Source organism: Catharus ustulatus, chromosome 9, assembly GCF_009819885.2.
Source record: "Catharus ustulatus isolate bCatUst1 chromosome 9, bCatUst1.pri.v2, whole genome shotgun sequence".
In the NCBI taxonomy this organism is placed as follows: domain Eukaryota; kingdom Metazoa; phylum Chordata; class Aves; order Passeriformes; family Turdidae; genus Catharus; species Catharus ustulatus.
Window position 1 is genome coordinate 31,162,977 of NC_046229.1, and position 22,455 is coordinate 31,185,431.

Below are 22,455 nucleotides of genomic sequence, written 5' to 3' on the forward strand. Positions count from 1 at the left end.
TATCTAGTCATGAATGCCAAAAGACTGCACCAGGTGAAAAACAACCCCAGTCCTCGATTTGGTGCCAGTAGCTGAGGCAGTGTGGTGTCAGTGCCCTGCTTTCCCTATGTATTAGCTCTAAGGAAGTTGTTTTTTACGATGAGGGTGGTGAAATGCTGGCACAGGTTGTCCAGAGAGGATGCTTCATCCCTGGAGACATCCAAGGCCAGAAACTACAGAAGTCACTGAGCTGTTCTTTAAGAATCCATTGCAGCCAACGTGATGTGTACTGGAAGCTTGAGGAGAAACAGAACAAATCACTGCTCCTGTTCTCAGGTGGAAAGCACTGGAGCAACAATTCAGATAGATTCCTTAATGAGAAAAGGAATTGATGGCTGTGATGATTTCTTCAAGCAGATAAACAAGAAGGCCATTGCATAAACTTCAGGAGCACACTGAGCACACTCTCCTCTGGAAAACAACCTTCCCACTGAGCAGGGGTGGTTCAGCAGCACATCCTACCAGGAATTTACAAGTGGGTTGCACTCTGGTGCAGAGACTTATATTCAAGGGCTTGCTGCCATTCCAGGCCTGCTCTTTGAAGATGGCTCTAACCTTGCATAGTCCCACAGTTTTACTGCTTAAAGCATCAGACACAGCTGAAATCACCAAAAAAAGACATGGTTCTCCTTTCTATTTCCAGATTGTTGTCCCAGCAAAAAAAAAAATGTTCTTCATTTTTCTGTTCTGTTGGTGAGAGCTCAGCCCTTGCTTGGTTTCAGTCTGGAAGGAGGAAAAGTGCAGTGGGAGCTCCTTGTGCCAACAGAAACTCCACAAGGCCAGAGGCTGATGAAGCCTTACTTGAAATAAAAGCTGCCTCTTCTGGAGATATCAGTGCCCTTTGCTGGGGTTAAGTGACAAATGAAGGATTGCTTGGTGCTCCCTGTTTACATGGGAGACTCCTGCTTCAGACTTCTCCATGCCAGGAGAAGGCAAACAGGGGCAGAGGAGGAGGATGGTGTGCAGGGGGGCACAGATTGTACAGCAGCAGCTTTTCCTTTCTTCAAGGTGCTGTATCCACACTCCTCAATCAAAGGTATATTTATTATCAATACCTTTGGTAGCAAAGGTTAAATTTACCATCAACACCCTTGCTAACAAAGTAAGAGAACACTACTGCAGCTGCCAAGGACTGGTTGGTGATTCCTGGTCAGTGAGGGCCTGGAATCTTCAGGGCTAGAGCTATTCTACCTCATTACTCTTGAGAACTTTTTCCTGTGATGGAAACGAATTGGACAGAAGCTCCAATGTAGGGAGGTAACAAGAAAATTAGCAGAAAGCAAAGGGTATGTCTGTGTTCCACTGTTGACAAACACTATCCTGTGATTGAATCAGGATCCTCAGGGATCCCAGCTCAGGGATCCAGCCCTTTGCTCATGTCCAAAGGCTTCCTGTAATGCCCTGGCAATGAGGGCCCTGTGAACACAGTGCCAAAGGAATTGTTTCTTCCATGGCCTTCACAGATCCAAATGAGCCAACAGATATTCTGGCCACTCTGGACAAAGAAAAATTTCTTCTGCTGAAAGCAGACCCTTCAATCCCTCCCTAATGCTGCAGAGCACGTCTGTTTGCCCCATGTCAGCTACGTGTCATGACTGGCTGTGTCTGTTTTAGGCTATCACCCACTCTGACTGACACTGTGAAGGGGTCAGGGCCTGGGAAAGACTTTGAAACCTTTATGTGAAAAATGTAAAGTGCAGAAGTGCTGATCTCTGGGTTAAATTAAGCTCCATGGGGATCCCTGTACCTTGCCCAGGAGTTAATGAAGTTTCTTTGAGGAGAGTTCTACACACTTTTCCCAGAAACCATCCCACATTTTAATTACTCCTTTCACACATCCAAGCACTTTATATGCAAGTCAACCTTCCAGGCAAGTGTCTTTTTAATAACCTTTTAGTTAAGCCTGGTACTTTTAATTTCACCAACCATTTACTCTTCCTATATAACAGACCTTTGCTCAAAATATTTCCACCATTATGCCAGAGGTACAAATTCCACTGACTGCTAGCACCAAAGAGCAGAATAACTGGATGTTCCCAATTACCATAACTGCCTAGGCAGAACTGTCACACAACATAAAGATGTGTATAAGTGGTGCAGTTTAAATGGATATTAAACCACCCTACAGCATCCCATACCCAAAGGAAAAGCAGGATGATGAACAGGAGAGATTCTAGCTGATAACTTCAAAATGGGATTAGAAAATGAGCGTGGAAACTTAAATGCATGATAACCTCCGGAACAGCTTTGTCACTTTGCTGCCTGCCCTCTCTCTAGCTCACCTCTGTGCTGAACAGCACAGTCCCCACAGAGCATCACTTGTGACCTTCCTCAGCAGATCACTCACCCACAGCCAGCCAGGATTCTTTTCATGCAAAGATTTTTCCTCTCTGAGAGGCTGCACAGCCTTCAGGTAAGACTGGGCTGTTGTTAAGGGGCCCCATCAAAGGCCCTTTGCAAACCTAAAACCGAACTGGAGCTTCCTGCAGAGGGGAGTCTGGAGAAGTCTCGCTCAGGGCCCAGCCATCCCAGAGTTACAGACACACACAGAGCACAGAACACATCCCTCGGAGGCAGGATGCACAGCAGTTCCCTCATCTGGAGATTTCTTTGAGGAATGAAATGGAAATGATCCATTAGTGACACTAATTAGTCTCCCCTTTAAAATCAAACTAAAGTTTTGCTGTGGACAGTGGTTCATCTTGACCTGAGCCAAGGACCTGACACTAAACACAGAAGGACCCACTGTGTGACACCTGCTCAGCTGCTGCACAGGTGGGAGGTGCTGAGCTGCCAACATCCCTTTTTATTCTATGAAATATGGGAACAAACTGCACAATCAGTACTTTATATCAAATAACCTGGTAATAAATGCAAAGGTACACTACCCTAGAGCTTTACCTTCACTCTGCTGCACAACTTTCCACTGAAAAGCCAGAAAGCCTTACAAAGAAATTAATGAAATTATGGCAGCTGGTAAGGAAAAAGGAAAGAAAGAAGCAAAACCTTCTGACAGGGAAAAGAAATTCAGACTGAAACTTCAGGACAAACTGGATGCTTCTACCACAGTGGTTAAAAGTAGATTTAAAGCCATGATTAAGTATCAAAGTTAAAGCCCCACTGCTGACACTGAGGCATTGCACATTTCTTGGAAGTTACAGCCTTGGAGTATTTATCAACACCTGCCCAAGTCTGCCAGGGTAATTCCTAAGGAATTTTTTCTTCACTAACCATTTGAATCTAAATCAAAGTGAAGAATCTAACAGACACATTGGACAGTACTTGGACACACCACAGAACATGCTTTTGTTATGGGAAGCTTTCCTGTGTGTGAAAACATTTAAATGAAAAAGGTTCCTGTGCAATGAGTAGCTTTTGGTCTTTTGCTCTTTGAATTTTGTGTCCTCAGGCATTTCCTTCCACAATACTCCATTGGTTAGATTTAGTTTCTATGGTTCTATCAGGGACACAAATGTCACCCCAAGAGCATGCACCACCATAGTCAAAATAAAGCTTTCTCCATTATTGACAGACATTCAACCCATCACTCAAAATGCATAAAGCATTGGTACTCCCTCAGATAGAAACAATCTGAAATACAGCTGGTAACTGTTGTGTTTATTAAGGAACTGGTTTTTAAGTGGAGTTTGTTTTTTAAATAACCAACTGGATACTTCCCCTTCCAAAAAAAAGAAATGCAACGGAAAGAAAAGCTCAGCAAAATACAAGGAAAGAAGGGATAGAGGGACAACTCTGGACTGTTCTAACTTAGCGAGTCAAGGGATCTCCAAACCCAGTGTCAAAGACCCATCACACTCAAGAGGGCAGGGTTGATTTATCCAGTGAATTCTCACAGCCTCTGCTTGCACATCCTGCACAAAGCTCAAGAGGATGCATCTCCCGTCCAGCAAACAGAGACAGCGCAAGCACATGTGAGTGGTTTCAGTCTCCTCAAGTCTCCCATTTCATTACTCAAGGGTAATTAGGTTATTTTCTCATACAAAGCAGTTTAAAGCTAGGCAGTGCAATCCTTCCCAGTACAACTTCCAGAGCTCCCTGTGATGCAGCATTCCCTGTCAGACACTGCTGGGCTGTGGGTCTGGACTGGGCAGAGCACACACTGTGGAGTGCTTTTCCAGCCCAACTGAGCGGACCTTGATCAGGTACAGAGCAACCACAGAGACCTCAAATTAAGGTTTGTCCAGCTTGTGTGTGCGCTCGTGCCTCCGCAGGGTCCCTGACTCGGTGAAGGAATGCCCACAGAAGTTACAGGAGTAGGGCTTCTCTCCGGTGTGGATGCGGTGATGGCGCTGGAGCGATGCCAGTCGGGTGAAGGTCCCTCCACACTCCTCACAATAGAAGGGCCGTGCCCCAGAGTGAGTCTGCTGGTGTCTCTTGAGCCTGAGCAGCTGCACAAACGCCATGCCACACTCCTGACACTTGTAGGGCTTGTCCTCCCGGTGGATCACCTTGTGCTTGGACAGCAGGTTGGGCTTATCGAAGCCTTTGCCGCACGTCGGGCAGGCGTAAGGCTTGAAGTCATCTTCCTGAGACTTTGGGTTTCCAGGACAAGGCTGATCTGGGCACTCAACACCGCGCTGGCTGCGGTGCACCACGGACCAGGGGTTCCTGGCCATGCCGTTAGCCAGGATCACCATGGAGCGCTCGATCTTGTGCACGTTGCGCAGGTGCCTCCAGACGTCGGCCGTGCGGATGAAGCCCTTGTCGCACTCCGGGCACTTGTGCGGCCTCTCGCTGGAATGGATGAGCTTGTGCATGCGCAGGTTGGCCGCGCGGGAGAAGGCTTTGGCGCAGATGGGACAGCGGTAGGAATTTTCCAGCAGGTGAGCTCGCCTGTGCTCCTGCAGCTCGCTCACACTGCGGAAAGAGGAGCCACACTTCTTGCATCGATAGGGCAGAGCTTCCTGGGGGACAGGCTCCAGGTCCTCACCAAACACATCCCCGAGAGCAGCGCTCCTGTTGTCCTCACGGAGTTTCGTGGTTGTCTGTGGTTTCCTGGGGCGCTCAGAGGAGCAGTGATCTAAATCCTCCTCTTCACTCTGCAGGGGGAAGCTGTTGCTGGAGGGGGCAGACTCCCCAGCTGGAATCTCACCTGGTTTCTGGTGGTAGGTGTCACAGGTTTCTTTGTCTCCACAGCACTCCTGCTTTCCTGTGGGTCTAGCAGAGTTTCCAGGAGGACTGCAGGAGTAATCCATGTCCATCTCCTTCTGCAGGCTACAGCTTTGGCCCACCTGCTTCATGGCCTTTCTAGGATAATTTGGATGCTTCCCCCCTGTGTCACAAATGTTACTGTCACTCACATCCATCCTCTGAGGCAAACACTGTTCATGTGCAGCTCATCATCACCCAGAGCTTTGTGTCCTTCATGGTAAGTCCACCTCATTCTCCGCTCTTCTGACAGTCCTCCCTAGAAAATAAAATATCTGTTTCATCAGTGATTCTTCTGATATTATAAATTTAGAACAGTGAAGGTATTTTTCTGATTCAAAGAATGGGACAGACTATTAGATGTGCACTAGGAGAAACAGAATAATCTACTATTAGATATGTAGAAAATGTACATTCAGCACACAAAACACAGACAGACTATGTTAAATAAAGTTAAATATTCTATGATCAGCCAGCCTCCACTACCAAATATAAATTGATCATTCTGATTTTAAATTTTCCTAAAGATGAGAAATCACAGGATCCCAGAATGGTTTGGGTTGGCAGGGAGCTTGAAGACCATCTCATTCCAATGCCCTGCCATGGGCAGGACACCTTGCACTAGACCAGATTGCTCCCAGCCCCATCCAGCCTGGCCTTGGACCCTTCCAGGGATGGGGCAGACACAGTTTCTCTGGGCAATCTGTGCCAGGGCCTCACCACCTCACTGCAAGGAATTTCTTCCTAATAACAAATCTAAATCTCTCCTCTTTTAGTTTAAAAATGTTCTTCCTTGTCCTATCATTATCTGTGTAAAATGTTGCTTTCCTTTTCTGTTAAAATCCCTTCAGGTACTGGAAGGTGGGATAAGACATCTCAGAGTATAAGCATACATATGAATGGACACATGTATGTCAAAACATCAATATTTCTGTATTTCCACATGTACATACATGTAAAACTCGCCTATTTAGCTTCAGCAGGCTTATCAAGTGCAGTTATCAAGGCAGTACAGTGATGTACATTAAGTGAAAGCTCTTATTCACATTCCAGAAAGGCTGGCTCCATCAGCCACACAAGCCACGCTTTCTTCTGCTGGAGACATGGAAAACAAACTGGATTAGTCCTCATTAGTCACTGCCTGGAACAGCGTGGCCCGACTCACCCCCAATTCCAGCCATTCCCGACAATTTAATAAGGAGCTGGTAACAGGAGTATTCCTCACCTCCAGCCCTCCAGTTGAGCTGCCGATGCCTTTGGGGCGGAAAAACTTTCCAAGGGATGCTGGTGCTGCTTGGCTTAAGAGAACCCCATAACCACGGCTACCTATTTCCTGCATCCGCGGGACGTGGAAACCACGGCGTGGCCTGAAAAACAATAATAACAATCACAAATACATACACGTACTATATATATGTATATATATTTTAAAAGAAAATATATATTTTTTTTGTTAAGGATAGCATGACCTCCCCCCCCAACTTTTCCCCGCTCCGGTGCCCGTTCCCTGTTCCCCGCCCTACCTGGGCTGCGGGTTCTCCGCGCATTCCTGGGCATCCCCCGCGCATCCCCCGCGCATCCCCGGCGCATCCCCCGCGCATTCCCCGCGCATCCCCCGCGCATCCCCCGCGCCGGCGCGGAGCCCGCGGCAGCGGCACCGGCGCAGTGGCGGCTCGGCAGGGCTGGAGCTGCCGGCAGCGGGGCGGGACCGGACACCGCGTCCATCGTGTCCCCTCCCCGGTCACCGCGTCCCCTCCCAGGTCACCGCTCCCCTCCCGCGGCTCCACGCCCCGTTCCAGCCCCGCGGCCGGGCCGGGCGGATCCCGGTGCCCCAGGAGGGTGTTCATGGAATGATGGAATGGTATGGTTTGGGAGGGACCTGGAATGTCGTCTCGTTCCGGCCCCCTGCCGTGGGCAAGGACGCCTTCCTCTGGACCAGAGTGCTCCGAGCCCATCCCGCCCCGCCTGGGACACTTCCGGGGATCCAGGGGCAGCCACAGCTTCTCTGGGCACCCTGTGCCAGGGCCTGCCCACCCTCATAGTGAAAAAAATCCTCCCGATATCTAATGTAAACCTACTGTCCTTCAATTTGAACCCATTCTCCCTTGACCAGTCGCTCCAGCTCTTGCAAATCTTGCCATCTTTCCTGTAGGCTCCCTTCGGATAGTGCAGGGCCACAATTAGGTCACCCCAAGGCCTTGTCTTCTCCAGGATGGACAATCCCAGTTCTCTTGGCCTTCCCTCATAGCAGAGGTGTTCCATCCCTCTGATTACCTTGGTGCCCCCTCAGGACTCGCCCCAACAGGTCAGTGCCCTTTCTGTCCCTCAGCTCCAGCTCACAGCAATCCATGGAGTGTCCCCTGTGCCCCCCACCATGGCAGTAACTGTGCATCCACCTTCCTGCAGGAGTGTGGCAGGGATTGATTCCCTTTCAGGCCCTGCCTTGTCAGAAGAAGTGGGCTCTGCCCATCAGGAGGGATCAATCCACCTCCCAGGATTGTGACCCACGTCGTACTAGAACAAGTCTTCACACCCAGAAGGGCATTCAGCATCTTCAGTGATGCCTCACCAGGGCCTTTCACAGTGCCACCAGTTTCTGGAGAAGTCCTTTGCCAGACACACCCAAGGATCCCACCTGCCTTTGCCAAAGCCACCGCAGGATCATGGTCCACAGCTGAAACCACTCTCCAACACCTCTGTGTAACCTCACAGAGATTGCTCCAGCTTTAAACCCAGATCTGGGTAGCTTTGCACTGCCTTTTCCTAGCAAAACCTCCTCCAGCTTTGGGAAATGGGCTCCACAATTAGCAGCAAATACAGAACTGAAATGACAAATGAACAAGAGTGTACTTTGCCAGCATGCAAATATGGCATAGAAGAATGCTCCAAGAAGAATGCTCCAAGCTCTGTATTATTTTTGTGATTGCACAGATCTTGCTAAAAATAGGCATGAAGCCAGAAACTGCTCTGCTGGGAGTTGAGGGTGAGGAAGAGAAGTGCACCTACTCCTTCCACATGGAAAAGCAAGTTCCTTCTGAGAGCAGAGTAAGTGGCAGTTGAGTTCAGATGAGGCACTTCAAAATAAGTTTGCAATAATCCCTTAATAACAGTCCTTGAGTCCATGAGGAGCCTACACTCTGCCTGGAATGGCAAACTTTGCAGGGGAAGAACTGTCATTCCAACTTTCCCAAACGAGGAAAAAAACCAAAACAACTCAGATTTCCATTTTTTACTGTATTTTTTTTTAGAATTTGAATGCTCAGATGTTTCTTCCGTAGCTGGGCAGGGTAAAGGCTGTCTCCCACCCAGACCCAGGATATAAGGAACCACAAGCCCCTTCCACATCCCTCATGGAAGACAAACACACACATATAAGAATATGCACCCACATCCTCACAGCCAAGCGTGTTTGTGTGGGGCAAAGATGATGAATGGCCAGGTTTTAAAAATTCCAAATTGTGGTTTATCACAGCCACCAAGGAATGGTGTAGTGCTAGCAGTGTCAATCCTCTGAAGGACCATGGAGGAAAAGGCCAAAGCATCTCCACATACTCCTCCTCAAAAGCATCAATAAAAATTATACTTTTCTCATCTCCACTTATCCTCCCTTGAGGTTCCTCAGAGTGCTCAGAGGAAAATTCTCAACATTCATCTCCACACTGCAGGTCAGGGTTGGTGGGTTGATTCAATCACACTTCTGGCAGGAAATTTTTAGGTTTTTTCATCTTGACACTGCAGTTCCATATGGGTTTCTCATTGGACTGAAGGTCTCACAGGATGCACCTAAGGCTGGAAGGTGATGAGGAATCTTCCATCAGCTCCAGCTTCCCACCCTTTGTGAGGCTTCTGTGGGATCACCTGGGTGTTCCTCACCTTTGTGACAACTGTCAGCACCGGGAAGCAAGCCTGCCTCCCACCTGTGGTATCACAGTGCTCACTTGTTAGGAACTGTGGAAACAGGCAGTGCAAATTCCTGTGCCCAGTCATGCCTGACTCCTTTCACGTCATCTTCCTTGAGAAAGAAACGAGAATTTCATTATCTGCCAGGCAAAGTTAGTATTTAATCTGTCAGTGTAATTGAAAATACTTCAGTGGTGATAAATAATGCAGAGCACTGCAAATGATGCCTCGTGGGTAAGATCAAAGACCCCGGGCAGCACCAGCCAGGGCCTCGTGGCTGCTGTTGTTGGGCTGAGATGAGACACAGAAGAGATTCTGTGCAGGGTAACGAAACCAGCATGTACACACCTCACACCCAGACCGACAAAAGTGTGCACACAGTCATCAAATTCATCAGCACAGCCCTAAACTTCCCTTCTGGCTTTGACAATACAGAACACTCTGTCAATGTTTCCCTTTTAGCATAAAATAAAATTCAGAGATCCTGCTCTCTTGGTCCTCAGACAAACCCACTTAGCTCTATGAACTGCCACATATTTTGATTTCTCCTTCTAATAAATGTTTTGTGCTTTTTCTTTCACATGTTGCATCTGTGAGCCCATGATTTCATTAAACTCTGCATTCTAAGCCTTTCCCATCAGCATTGATGAGTTCTTCCAGCACACACACACATACAAAAAAAAAAAAAATCAACAGTAATCCTCAAGGAGAATGCATAAAACTAATTGAATCACCCATTTCCTTGCAATATATGATTCCTATTAAAATTACATTATTGGCGTTTTGTGCCTGCCCTACATTCATATTCCCAACACACACATATGTGGATGCCAAATCCTTTTTATTTATGCACCTCACTTTGGTGTGTCTTAAATGTGAAGAGTCTGTCAGGGCAGATGAGGGTCTGTAATGTATTTGCCAGTTAGGTCTATTCTGAAATAATTTCTTAATTTAAATTTTCTGTTAATTTCACTTAAAAATGTGATTTTGTGGTTTACATTACTGTCACAATGGGAGCTTAATATATTTTGTGAAGGGCTTAACATCACATTCCATCAAATCTGAATTTTTTTATGGGCCATAGAGGTTTCTGACATCTGGCTACTCTGTTTTAGGACTGCCATAAACCCTTTAAACATCTGAGAGCTTCAGACTTTTCTATATAAAACAGGAAAAAAAATCCTAAGCAGTCTTTCTTCGAAGAAGGAGATGAATCCAGAGGGATTTCACTAATATTTGGCTGAAGTTTGAGCTTTTAACTCCCCAGGAAGAATCTGGGCCCCCTTCAGCCTGCTGAACTCCTGTGACAAACCTGGGGACACTGAATTTTGAAAGGACACCCACACAGGACCCTAAAAATGCAATTAAAAGAAGGTTCAGGATCTCTGATGCAGGGAATTGTTTCACTCTATCCAGCTCCACCCTGTTATCCTAACATACTTTTTCCTGACATTTGCCAGGATCTTCTACATCTTTGAGTCCAGTGAGCTGGCATCTCCTGAATGAGGTATTCAGAACAAACATCGAAAAAAACACGTTTTAATGACACCAAAAGACAGACAGAGGTACAAAGTCCAGAATCAGGCTGTAGAGAACATGGAAAAGTTACCAGGAACAAACCAAGAAACGACTGTAAGAAGCAGGTTGGTTGAGGAATAACTTCCTGGCGTGCTTTAGCTTCCCAAAATTTCATTTTCCTCTGCACATATTGTTTGAGACTCAGCAAATTTCTAGGCAAAAATTGCTGTCTGGTTCTGCAAATATGCCTGGTTGGAGATCCAGGACTGCACAGGAGCCTGCCAGGGAATAACCTGAGCCTCTCTGGCTGGATGAAAGGTGCCTGTGCAAGAACATCCTCATCTGTGGGCTCTGCCACCCCTGGCTGCGGGTCTGGAGGAGCTGAGCTTGCTAAAGAGTAAAAGGAGAAATCTCTACCTGAGCTCTGTACTTATTGGTTTCTTTCTAGAATTCCTAGGTTGGCTCAGGACAGCATTTAATAATCTATTCAATAACGGTTCAGCAAAAAGGATTTTTACTGCAGCTCTTCATTAAGTTTATATGAGAAGCTTTTAGTGGTGTCCCAGGAAATCACAAACTCGGCGAGTTCTTTTTCTTCTTTTTTACGACCCTGCTCGAGCAGAAAGGGGGGACAAGAGGATCCAGCGCGGTCCCTTCCAGCCTGAACTGTTCTGGAATTAAAACAGGAACTGACCGAGCAGCTCCGGCTGCACCGGGGCCACCCCAAAACCCTGCCGGGAGGATTTTCCCAGCCCCTGTCCCACTTTCGTCCTTCGCTCCTCCCAGAGCTGCCTCACCAAGCGCTGGGATCAGCCCCTGTCACACCCCCTGTGACAGACAGAGCCAGGGATCATCCCCTGTCACACCCCCTGTGACAGACAGAGCCAGGGATCAGCCCCTGTCACACCCAGGGATCAGCCCCTGTCACACCCCCTGTGACAGGCACACCCAGGGATCAGCCCCTGTCACACCCAGGGATCAGCCCCTGTCACACCCCCTGTGACAGACACAGCCAGGGAACAGCCCCTGTCACACCCAGGGATCAGCCCCTGTCACACCCAGGGATCAGCCCCTGTCACACTCCCTGTGACAGACACTCCCAGGGATCAGCCCCGGCACACCCCCGGCAGGGCGGACACAGCTGGGGACTGGCCTCTGTCACACCTCTAAAGTGACTGACAGGCACAGGGACGTCCTTTGTCACAGCCCTGGTGTGACTGACACGGACAGAAACCTCCCCTCTCAAGCCTCCAGTGTGACTGGCAGGGACAGGGACATCCTTTGTCACACCCCCAGTGTGACTGGCAGGGACAGGGACATCCTTTGTCACACCCCCAGTGTGACTGGCAGGGACAGGGACATCGTTTGTCACACCCCCAGTGTGACTGGCAGGGACAGGTACCTCCCCTTTCACGCCCCCGGTGTGATTGGCACAGCTGGGGACCGCCCCTGTCACACTGTCACACCCCCAGCGTGAATCGCCCTGCCCACATCACACCCCCAGCGTGAGTGACACCAGCAGGGACTGCCCCTGTCACACCCCGAATGTGACTGACACCGCCAGGGACCGCCCCATCACCAACCCCCGACGTGAGGGATGTGTTGGCGCTGTCCTGTCCCTGTCACACTCTCGTGGGGCTGATACAGCCCCTCAGTCATGGAACACGGCTTGTCAGGGCATAAAAACCCCGAAAGGAATAAAAGTGCCCCATGACTGCTGTGTGTTCAAGCCCACCTGCTCAATCCCTCTCCAAAACACTCCTGCGAGTCTTTAAATTAAACACTCTAATACCCACAGACTCCTCAGATTCCAGGGAGGAAATCCTGGACATCCAGCTGCAGCAGGGTAAGGAATGCCCAGGTTTGGGGTGACAGCTCCTTTTCCTGCCCCCTTGCTGATAACCTGCATCCCATCTTCTCGGGATTTTTTTTACACAGCTTCAGCAAGTCTGGGGACAAATTTGTGCACAGCTCCCAGTCAAAAGTCACGGCATTTGGGAGACTGGACCCTCTCCTGGAGCATCACTTCCACCTCACCATGGCTAATGCAGTTTTCCACCCAAAATGTGCCGGCTGTGGGGTGACACAGGTTTTTAATGCTCAGGATGCCTGGATAGAGTGTGCAAATCCAGGAGCAGGGGGCCATGTCCCCATGGCAGGCTCTGCCACGCTTGTGACACTCTGGGACTTCTCCAAGCAGCTGAGCTGCCCACAGAGAATGGAGGAATGAGTGCGAGTGCACGGGGTGTGTGTGAGCAATCCCTAAATATTCAGGAGAGATGGGAGAAGCCTCGGGATCCAGGACTCTGCTAAATCAAGGCAGGGGAATGATGCCTGTGCTATGCAGATGAGCTGTCATATTGTCTCCCACACAAGAGCATCTCCAAAGGAACCTACACCTACTGCAATTATCCTGCAGCATATGGACATTTATAGGTCAAAAAAAAAAGGAGAGTAATGGTTGGCCAGAAAAAGCAGGAGCACAGATAATTCTCCAGTGTTATTTTGGAAAGTGCAGACACTGAGCAGGATAAATTATACATACCTGAGAGCCATTAGGAAATGTCAGATGGCCTCTAAAGCGCGTTAGAAGGGGAAAAAATTCTTCCAGCTTTCTTGTGCAAGAGGAGAATGCGGTATGTAAATAATATTCCCTAATAAAAATCGTCATGGGAATGAATTTTCAAGCTGATTCCAAGCCTCTCTTGTGCTGGGGACAGAGTGTGGGGCTGCATCCTGAGAGCCAAAGACATCATCGAGCTGAAACTCTGACAGAAGAGCTGCACTTTCATTGCTGGAGCAACCATGATGTATAACCCAGGAGCTCCTCCCGGAATGATTTCAGAGCAAACCCAGAATATTTGTTGCCCTTCTCTAAATTTAGCTGGAAAAAAATAATAACTTCTACTGCCAGCTCTATGAAAACAACACATGTATCTTGACAGCAAATGATTTAAAAATGAAGACCAACCAACAATGCAATGTTCTGGGTGTTGGGGGGAGGAAGAGGATTGGAAAACCCTGAAGTTTGCATTTCCAAACTCTCAGCATTCACTTCCAGCATGTACCTGCCACATCCCCAGTTTTATGCACCGTCCTCAGTATATTTTTCCAAAGCTTCAGCCTCTGATAAGAACCAAATCCTCTGCTGACTGATGCTTCTGCTGGAGAGCTGAGATTTCTATAATTGGCATCAGAGAGAATTTGGGGAGGCATCTGTCTTTTTTGGTTTGGGTTTGTTTGTTTTTTGTAAATTCGGATGTTACACATTTTGAAACAAAGCACTTAAAACATCAGCACATCAGTTATAATTGCAGAGTGGAGATGAGAAGCACGTCAGTAGTTGAAAAACATTAAATTTGCAGGAAGTTACTGAAATGTTTGCACAGAAGGGGGCAAATGGAGATAAGACAGGCAGGCTGCTTGCATTCAGCTCGAGAAACTTGTACAGCAGAGATTTACCCTTTTCAAGACAAGTAAGGAGGGGGAGAAAGCGTTGCAGGACTATGCTGGAAATTATGTTCACAAAGGGGTAGGATCCCTCTTCCCTGGATATTTTGGTCACTGATGGGATCACCAAGGTGCTGGTCTTTGCCCACTTGGTATGAATACCTTTTCTTTTGGCTGGTTTTAAATTTTCTTTGTCAGAATCTTCAGGAAGAGTCAAGGCATAAAGATGAGAGGATGGTTTGGGTTGGAAGGGACCTTAAAAATGATCAGGTCCAACATTGCTGCAGGCCAACCTTCCACTAGGCCAGGTTGTTCAAACCCCATCCAGCCTGGCCTTGAACACTTCCAGGGATGGAATTTTCCAGGCTGAACTTTTCCAGCAAAATCCCTTTGAGCTGTCTGCAGCCTCTGACTGCACAAGGAGAACACCCAAATTGTTTTAAACACACAGAGAGCTCAGCAAAGCCCCTCTAAGCCAAGAGGCAAAAAAGATCTGGTTTGATTTGCATTTTGCAGCCTTGCTGACCTGAACTGTAACAGGCACAGAATCATCTCCTCACACTGGGGAGAGCTCACAGAACAGTCACCTGGAATAAAGGCATCTCTTCTCCATCTGAAAACAAGCTTAACATTTAAATCTGTCTGCAAGGTGGGAGCAAATGAACCCCTGAGCAGCTGCACAACGCAACAAGAACGCAATAAAACTAAACAGGTAATTACTGATGGATTATCTGGAGACACAGGCTCACACTGAACCAGCCAGGAGAGAGAGCTTAAAAATACCTGACAGCCAAAGCACAGCTCCAGAGCAGAGTATGGTAACAGGCAATCTCATCCTTGACACCTCTGTATCTGCTTTTTTGTTTTGAAGAACAGCATTTATTCAGATTTAAAAACACCACTTACATGAATCCAGAAAAGGCTCCTCACATCACTTTGCACACAGCTAATCTGCAAGTGCATCTGTGACCACATGGAAAATAAACCTTACTTTATACAGGACAATTGACTTGCCAAGTAAAATATAGGTTTTTCTACCCTTTTTTTCCCCCACCACGGAACTGAAACTCAAACTAATGAACCAGAACATGTAAAATGATCCCAAAACAGCTGGAGAGGAGAGGTTAAAACAGTTATCCTTGTTCAGCTGAAGACTCTATTGGTTATCTGTCCTAGATTTAAATAGGGAAAAACCTAAAGATTGACTAGCTCAGCACAAATTCCTGACCTGAGCCAATTTCATAACTGGATAAAATACAGCTACTTAGGAGAGATGGAAGAACACACGACAGGTGAATGCTGATGAGCTTTCAGAGGGTAAAGGGCTCGACAGACCCAGCCCTGCACTAAAATTCAAGATATTCAACAAGTGCAAGGAATAACCAGTGCCTTTGGGTGCCCAGGATTGCTTTGGGGTGAGATTCTGGCTGCTGCACCCTTTTGAGTGACTTTTAAACTGAAGGAGCAGAGGCAACACAGAGCAGCCAGCACAATCAGAGCCACTGTCGCAGGTAATAACTTCAGGATTCCCAAATTGCTGATAAATCCATGATACTCGTATAAAAATTAATGACCCATTGCCTGCAAGCAGCAAACTACAAGGCAAAAGCAGATTTGTTGATGTATCTATTTGCTGTTTGCTGCCTGTCCTCACACTGGAAGTGTTTCTGGTTATGGTTGCTGTTAATTGCTTTTTATCTAACAGTGGAGCTTGGAGGCTTCAGCTGAGATGAGTTTCACGATGTTAGGCAATTACACAAACATGCAGATGCACAGAAATTCCCTGGTTTGTAATCTGGACGTGGCAGAACACAGTGTGTTATCTCAGGCCCGAAGAGAGGCTTCTGATTCAGAAAGAAAACAAAGTCTGCCTGACCGAGGCAGCACCAGGGAAGGTTAAAAACTGACTCACTGCCTCCTTGTGCTTCACCTGTTAGAGCTCCCAGATTAAAAATTCAGCCACGGCTGCTTGGATTTTAACTCACCAACAGGAACACACGGAAGCATCATGTTTTCAAACACCGCACGTCTTCGGGAGACATCCCTCCTAAGGAGGGCTTCCTTGTGCAGTGTCATTATCTCCGACAGATCTGCTTTGGAAATTTCCTCTCGGGGCTCCTCCACGCTGACAAGTGAATTCTCTGCATCAGAAATATTTGTTCAGAGGCTGCCAGGCTCATCAGTCACTTCCCTACAAAGGAGGTGGTCCGGAGGGGATTCTGCTCTTCCCCCTCCTGTTGCCCCTGCAAAAATGATGTTATTGAGGAGACAAAGAGGATGGCCACGTGTCTGTGACACTTGTCCCTCTGTGACGATGCTCATTTCTCTGTGTCAGGGCTGGGACACCGCTGCTGCCTTGTCCTGGCTCTCACAGCCACACCAAAGGTGAGAGGGCAGCCTGGGCTGGCCTGAGCAGTTCTTCCAGCCCCTGAGGGGCTCAGATATTCCTGCTGGCTGCCAGCCACAGATCTAATTATTTGGGATCTATCCATGCACACAAAGATCCTAGGGATGGGATTGTTTAACAAGCACCTTTGGGCTGATGGCAGCTCTTCATGGAATGCAGGAGTGATTTGTAGTGTGGATGAGGAGGGGATGGCTGGATTCAGGCAGCATCCAGACTGGAGCGTTACCAAAGGCCTCCAGTGGTTCCAGCCTTACCTAAGAAAGAGTTTCTTCCTCCAGCTCTGCCTGCCACTTCATCATTAACAAAGCACTTAGCTGTTTTATCTCCGAACAGAGAGATTTCTTGTGCACATATAAATCAGCCTCTCTCTAGCTGGAAAGCTCAGTTTTCTCCTGGCCAATCTTGTTTGAAAGCAAAGGTTCTACCACAAGAAGGAAAAATACCTTCCCCTGTTCATTCCCAGACATGGTACACGATAGTCTTTTCCCCTGCTGAAATGTTATTTCATCCCATGTTCACCAATTATGAAAATAATTTTGCTTAGACAGAGACGAGGAAAATACAGCATAGCTCATTCTTGTTTTTGTCACCAGAGAAGATTTGATTTGGCCTCTTTGAAAGATGGGTGAGGACTCATTTGTCCTGATTATTCCACTTTGGAGCTTGTGCTGCTCTCCCACACGTCGGGAACCAGATGAACCCAGTGGTGAACGTGTCAAGCTTTGAAAGGTGTCACAGGAGGAGAAGCGTTATTAGTTCATCGTGCTAACAAAGGTGCCACGCTGCATTTCCAGCCTCTCCACTACTGCTCTATCTATGCTTTCTGGAGCTAAAAGGCAAAGACTCGTTAATTAACAAAAGAAACTGGGAGATAATCTTGTGATTAAGTTATTGGAGTGGGACTTGGGTTGATTTCTCAGTCCTGGGCTGGTTGCTATGTGATATTATTCACATCCCTGCCTGGAGATGAGCGCGGAAGGCGGCAGTGGCAGCTCCCCATAGGCTGCTGGAGCTGTGGGCAGGGGCTGCTGCAGAGCACATTCCTCATTATTCCAGCTGGAGTCACCTCTGCCGGCAGACAATTGGAGAGACCCCCCCAACTCCAAATGCACTGCACGTTCTGCAACTGGCCTTTGCTCAAAAGCTTGCTATTTTTCCAGAATCTCCTGTGATTGACTAAATCACTCCTCTTTGTGTTGGCTTTTTTCCCCCCTTTTCTTCTGTTTCCTAGTGAATGTCTTTACCTTCTGTCTGTTGCAAATGTGAACAGTTTTAATTAGGTGCTGTTGAAATGTCTTTTGCAGTTTGGCATCCTGTTCGCTTTTGCTCCTCTCGTTCTCTTTGCAGTTCTGTTCCTTCCCACATTGCTTATGTTTTCTTGTTTGTGGAAGCTTCTCTTTATATGCATAATTTAATCATGCTGCACTTCAATTTCATCTCTAATAAGCATAAATAGGGAAGAGGGCAGCTGAAGCCCATCTCTCCAAATGCTCCTTAAATAATCCTCTTTTCCTCCAGAGTGTCCCTCAAATTTTACAGGTTTCCAGCTGAACCCAAGGTTAAAGCTCTCAGCTCAATAGATTTGTTGTGTATTCGAATTATATTCTAAAATGACTTGATTTTTTCTAGAACTTCTGAGATCAGACTGAGCCTACACATTCAACTGAGGTCCAGAACAGCAGGGAAGAAACTCAACAAAGAACCAAAACCCCAGAGGTGGTGCCATTAATCCAGTTTTCTGCTCTAGGGTTGAACTAGTGGATTTTGCTTTTGCTCAAATTATCCTTACTGAGACACCAGCAAATCCACACAGCCTTCTACCAGGTAGATTTGCTTTTGGTGTCTCCCTCCTGCCTCTCAGTGCCCTAATCTATGTGCACTGGGTGTCCCAAAGTAATTTTTTATATATTAACCAGATCACTATTGATCCAGTTACATCCAGCTTATCTAGGGAAGTCAGTAATTTCAATTAAGCTGCATTATGCATTTACTTCTAGTTATATAAGAGAAGACAGACTTTCCCTTTTATTCCTCCTGATCTGCAGCAGCAGTCCCACAAAAATCATGAAAAATAGGGCTGAACTGAAGGGCAGAGATGGGACAGCTCACTTCTAACGCCAGAGTGTGGCCATCTAGCCCTAAATCCACAGTTCCACACAGAACCTTTTCAGCTGCAGCCTCTGCAATCTTTCCCACGATCTGCTCCAGCATTTACCTTCCACCCATCAGGAGCAGGTTTCCTCTCACTCCTCTGTCGTGTTCAAACTGCATCTGCTTCGCTGCTGCTGAAACCCACTCCTGCTCCCACCGTGTGTGGTGAGCAGGATTTTTACAAGTGTGAGTCCTGCTACGAGACCTCCAGGAGAAGCTGTGGGTGCCCCATCCCTGGAAATGTTCAAGGCCAGGCTGGATGGGACTTTGAGGGCAGGCAATGCACCCCTGAGCAGCTGAAGCCCACCCCACCAAAAGGGGGTGTTTGAGAGGCAAGGATGAGCAAAATGAGTTTTCTGAGGAGCGGATAAATTACCAGCAACGTTTCTTTAACATTTATTTTGCTGAGGTTTGACATGAGCCATCCCCTGCCATCATGTTATCAGGGACAACTGCCTTGCTGCAGGGAAATCACTGAGCCAGGCGTGGGAGAAGAGAGGATTAGGTAGGAGAAGGCTTGGGGTGTGATGAATGGGATTTGCAGGCAAACCCTCACTCTGCCTGCATCCATGGGAGGGGGCCACAGACAGAGCTGAGCTCTTCTCTGCAGCACTTTGTCCTGCTGCTGGTTCCAAATGTGCAGGACCTTGCCAACCTCTCTGTGCTTTGGGGTAGGGACAAAACCCTTTGAAGGTGCTCCGGGGTGGATCTGTGGCTTTATCCTGCCCTTGGGAAGCACAAAGGCTTGGTCCTTCTTCCACACGCGGTGGGGACACAGCAGCAGAGCTGTCCTCAGCTCACTTGGTGCTGCAGTTCCGTCTCTGCATGCAGTTAAACCAGGAATTCCGGTTAAAGAGATGATTTTTTGGTTTTGTGTCATCAAATAAGGACACACACACACATATACACAAAAACACAACACAACAAAACAAAAAAATGAAATAAAAAAAAAATATAAACAAGTACCCTGTGGGTTTTTTCCTCAGTAAATAGCACTTCATGACTAACTGCTCCTAGTTCAATCCTAGGGGATGCTGTTGAATTTGATTCCCTCCTTCCTTCCCTTGACCCTTTACTGGAAAAGCTGCAGCCCTGCACTCCAAGCTCAGAGATCTGTTCTGGTCCCATGGAAAAAATCCAAACTGTTAACAAGTGACCTTTCAACTGCAGCAGATGAAATCAGTGCCCCAAAAATCAATTCCTTCAGGGCAATTTTCAGGCTTCCCTGGGACATTTTGCAGGATTTGAAGCTTTGATCTGACTCATGGCTTGAATCCTTTTTAATTCCATCTCCACCCTGACAAGAAGGGCCAAAACACCAGCAGAGGGTCTGGGTATGGGATGGCTCAGCCAGAAGAGAAAGACTTTTGAAGAAACCCTTCTCAGAACAGCTTTCTGCTCAAGTTTTCCACCCCTGCATTGAAGTGACCTCCAAAATTATCCAGTGTGTTGTTTACCTGGGGCAGGCTTTGACGCATCACAGGTTTGCTCCTGCTTAATTGAAGCAGGAGAAGCCCTGAGTAACCTGGCTCTGACAGGCACCAGTGACATTTTCTTTCTGAAAGGGGAAACCTCAAAGACGCTCCTGCCTGATAAGGTCTGACTGTTTCCACATTTACACATTTACAAAAGAAACAGATAAAAATATCTACAGCTACTTGAGAAGGAAAAATAAGCCCTTTTTGCCAAGCAGAGTGGAAATCCCAGCTTCAGAATTAAGGCAGCTACAATCACTAGCTGCTTTTTTGAAACGCTGGCCAAACAGCTGCTGTTTGACGTTTGTGTGTGCAAAGTTACTGTACAGAAAAAGGAGAGAGGGGAGACACAGAGAGAGCTACATGCAGGGGAAAACACATGGCTCCTTCCAGCCTGGGCTGTGTGATTTAGTGCTTGCCTGCATCGGGGAGATGGAGGCATCACATCCAACATTGCTGGGAAAAAACCCACTCAGGGTAAAGCAGGTGTGGGGATCACCCCAGCTTTGGGCCATCTCACACCCCTGCCATCAATGTAGAAAATTCCAGGGGGGATGCTGATTAATGTGGATGCCTTTTTGTGATCCTGGGTGGAAGCCAGGCCTCCTCCAGCCTTTGCAAGGGGTCTGTTCAGCATCTCTGCAGGACCGCACTCACTCGTGGTGGAGGAGATGCTCCAGGTACCCAGGGCCATAGGAAAACCAGAAGCCAGAGCAGGGTGCCAGCAGCACTAAAGTAACATCCTGGGAGTGCTCACAGATGGAGAAGACACGGTCAGAGGGATTCAGGGTGGGACTGCAGATGAAGTGCATGCCTCTGAGCTGATGGAAGCACAGCCTGTGTGTCAGGAGGGCACACTGCAGCGTCAGCACCCAGCTCATTCCTGCTGCCCAGGAGAACAGGAATGCTGGGCCAGCAGTGCCAGCAAGCAAGAAATGCTCTGGGGAATGGTGACAGATGACTCCAGGAGGCCCTTAAAATAACACTGAGGTACTAGAGCAGGGAGAGGCTGGATGAAGCTGTAAGAGCTGACCTGATGGCCCGAGCCGCTGCTCCAACACAGCACAAAGCCAAGATGTGCAGCTACAACACAACAGGGCTGAGAGGTGCTTAATTAGAATGAGAGATGGGGGAGAATAAATAGAAACTGAAACCCCTTAAATGAATGGACAGCAAAGCACAGCCTGTAGAACTGCTGTGCAGAGAGAAAACAGGCACTGGGTGGGAGAAAAGCAGGGAGGAAAGAGGGATGGGTGTTCCAGGCTCTCTGTCAGCCCTGGGGTCAGGCTGCTCACTCCTGGGATATCAGCTCTGTCCTCTGGGAACACGATGATCATCCTGGCTGTGGCAGCAGGGTGGTGATGTCCAGCTCTCCCCTCCTTTCAGTTATCCCTGGCTGCCAGCAAGAAACCAGACACCACAAACTCCTCAGCTTATTCACCTTCATCAATATTTTAATAGATACTGGTTTTTTACTGTAAGAGACATCACTTCTTGTTAATTTGAGTGCTGGAATGGCACTGGCAGGCAGAATACCTTGGCTCCAAATGAACCCTGAGGGGCAAAGGGAAATATATTCCTGAGAACACCAACTGGAAAAAATCTAATTCAATAATAGATTTTGTTTGGTATCACTCTGGCACCAGCAGTCATCTTCCTGTTATTTTTAGGTTCTGATGACGCCAACAGGTTTTGTCAGGTTTTTTGTTGGTTTGTTTTTTGGTTTTTTTTCTTTATGAGAGTTTTATTTTTGCTGTTATGCAAAAATAATCCCAAGGAGAAAATTTCCATAACTTAATCACACAGAATGAAATCGCAATTATTTCTAGAATTTAAGACTCGGTGCTTCTAGATCCTAACCAAAGAGTGCAGAGTTTTGCTAGAGTCTAGAGAGGAGAATAAGGACTTCTTGGTTGGGTTTTGGGGAAGGAGAGAGGGAAGGGATGAGAACAGAAAACAAACACATATTTACCCAGCCAGGGAATAACAAGGTTTTAGATTAAGGATGTTACACAGCTCAAGAGGCAGAATTTGTGTTTAGAAATACAAAACAAACATCAAAATCATCCTGTTTTATGTGACAGCCTCTTTCTTTGTGTTTTTTCTTTCCAAGGGATTAGTCATGGAAGTATTTATTTGAGATATGAGCAGCTACACAAACCAGCTACCAAATATTATGAATTTCTGGCCCAGTACTGTTTGTGCTTTCCACCAAGTCATGAAATTCTTGATCTGTAAAAAAAAAAAAAGTCGATTTTGAAGCAGTTTTCCCCCATGATTTCCTTTGCTTTGTGCATCACGAAGTCCTGGTTTTTTTCTTCTTTTTTTCCTTTTTTTTTTTCTTTT

At 47.3% G+C, this 22,455-nt stretch overlaps 1 protein-coding gene across 3 annotated transcripts; it reads right to left on the bottom strand.

The window, feature by feature from the left end:
- Nucleotides 1–1,355: 1,355 nt before the first annotated feature.
- On the bottom strand, nucleotides 1,356–6,816 carry ZNF648 (zinc finger protein 648). 3 transcript variants are annotated; one of them, XM_033068053.2, is made up of 4 exons: nucleotides 6,732–6,816; nucleotides 6,434–6,575; nucleotides 6,162–6,300; nucleotides 1,356–5,467 (listed from the first exon to the last, which is right to left on the bottom strand). In XM_033068053.2, exon 4 carries the CDS (start codon nucleotides 5,364–5,366, stop codon nucleotides 4,230–4,232), a length of 1,137 nt encoding a protein of 378 aa, XP_032923944.1. In that variant the 5' UTR covers nucleotides 5,367–5,467; nucleotides 6,162–6,300; nucleotides 6,434–6,575; nucleotides 6,732–6,816; the 3' UTR covers nucleotides 1,356–4,229. The 3 variants fall into 3 exon arrangements, with proteins under 3 accessions (XP_032923944.1, XP_032923943.1, XP_032923945.1); XM_033068052.2 differs by having other exon boundaries at nucleotides 6,162–6,303; XM_033068054.2 differs by lacking the exon at nucleotides 6,162–6,300.
- Nucleotides 6,817–22,455: the final 15,639 nt, after the last annotated feature.

What these genes read in the sequence shown, in the direction of transcription:
- ZNF648 (XM_033068054.2), bottom strand. Translation starts at nt 5,366, where the DNA reads ATGGATGTGAGTGACAGTAACATTTGTGACACAGGGGGGAAGCATCCA.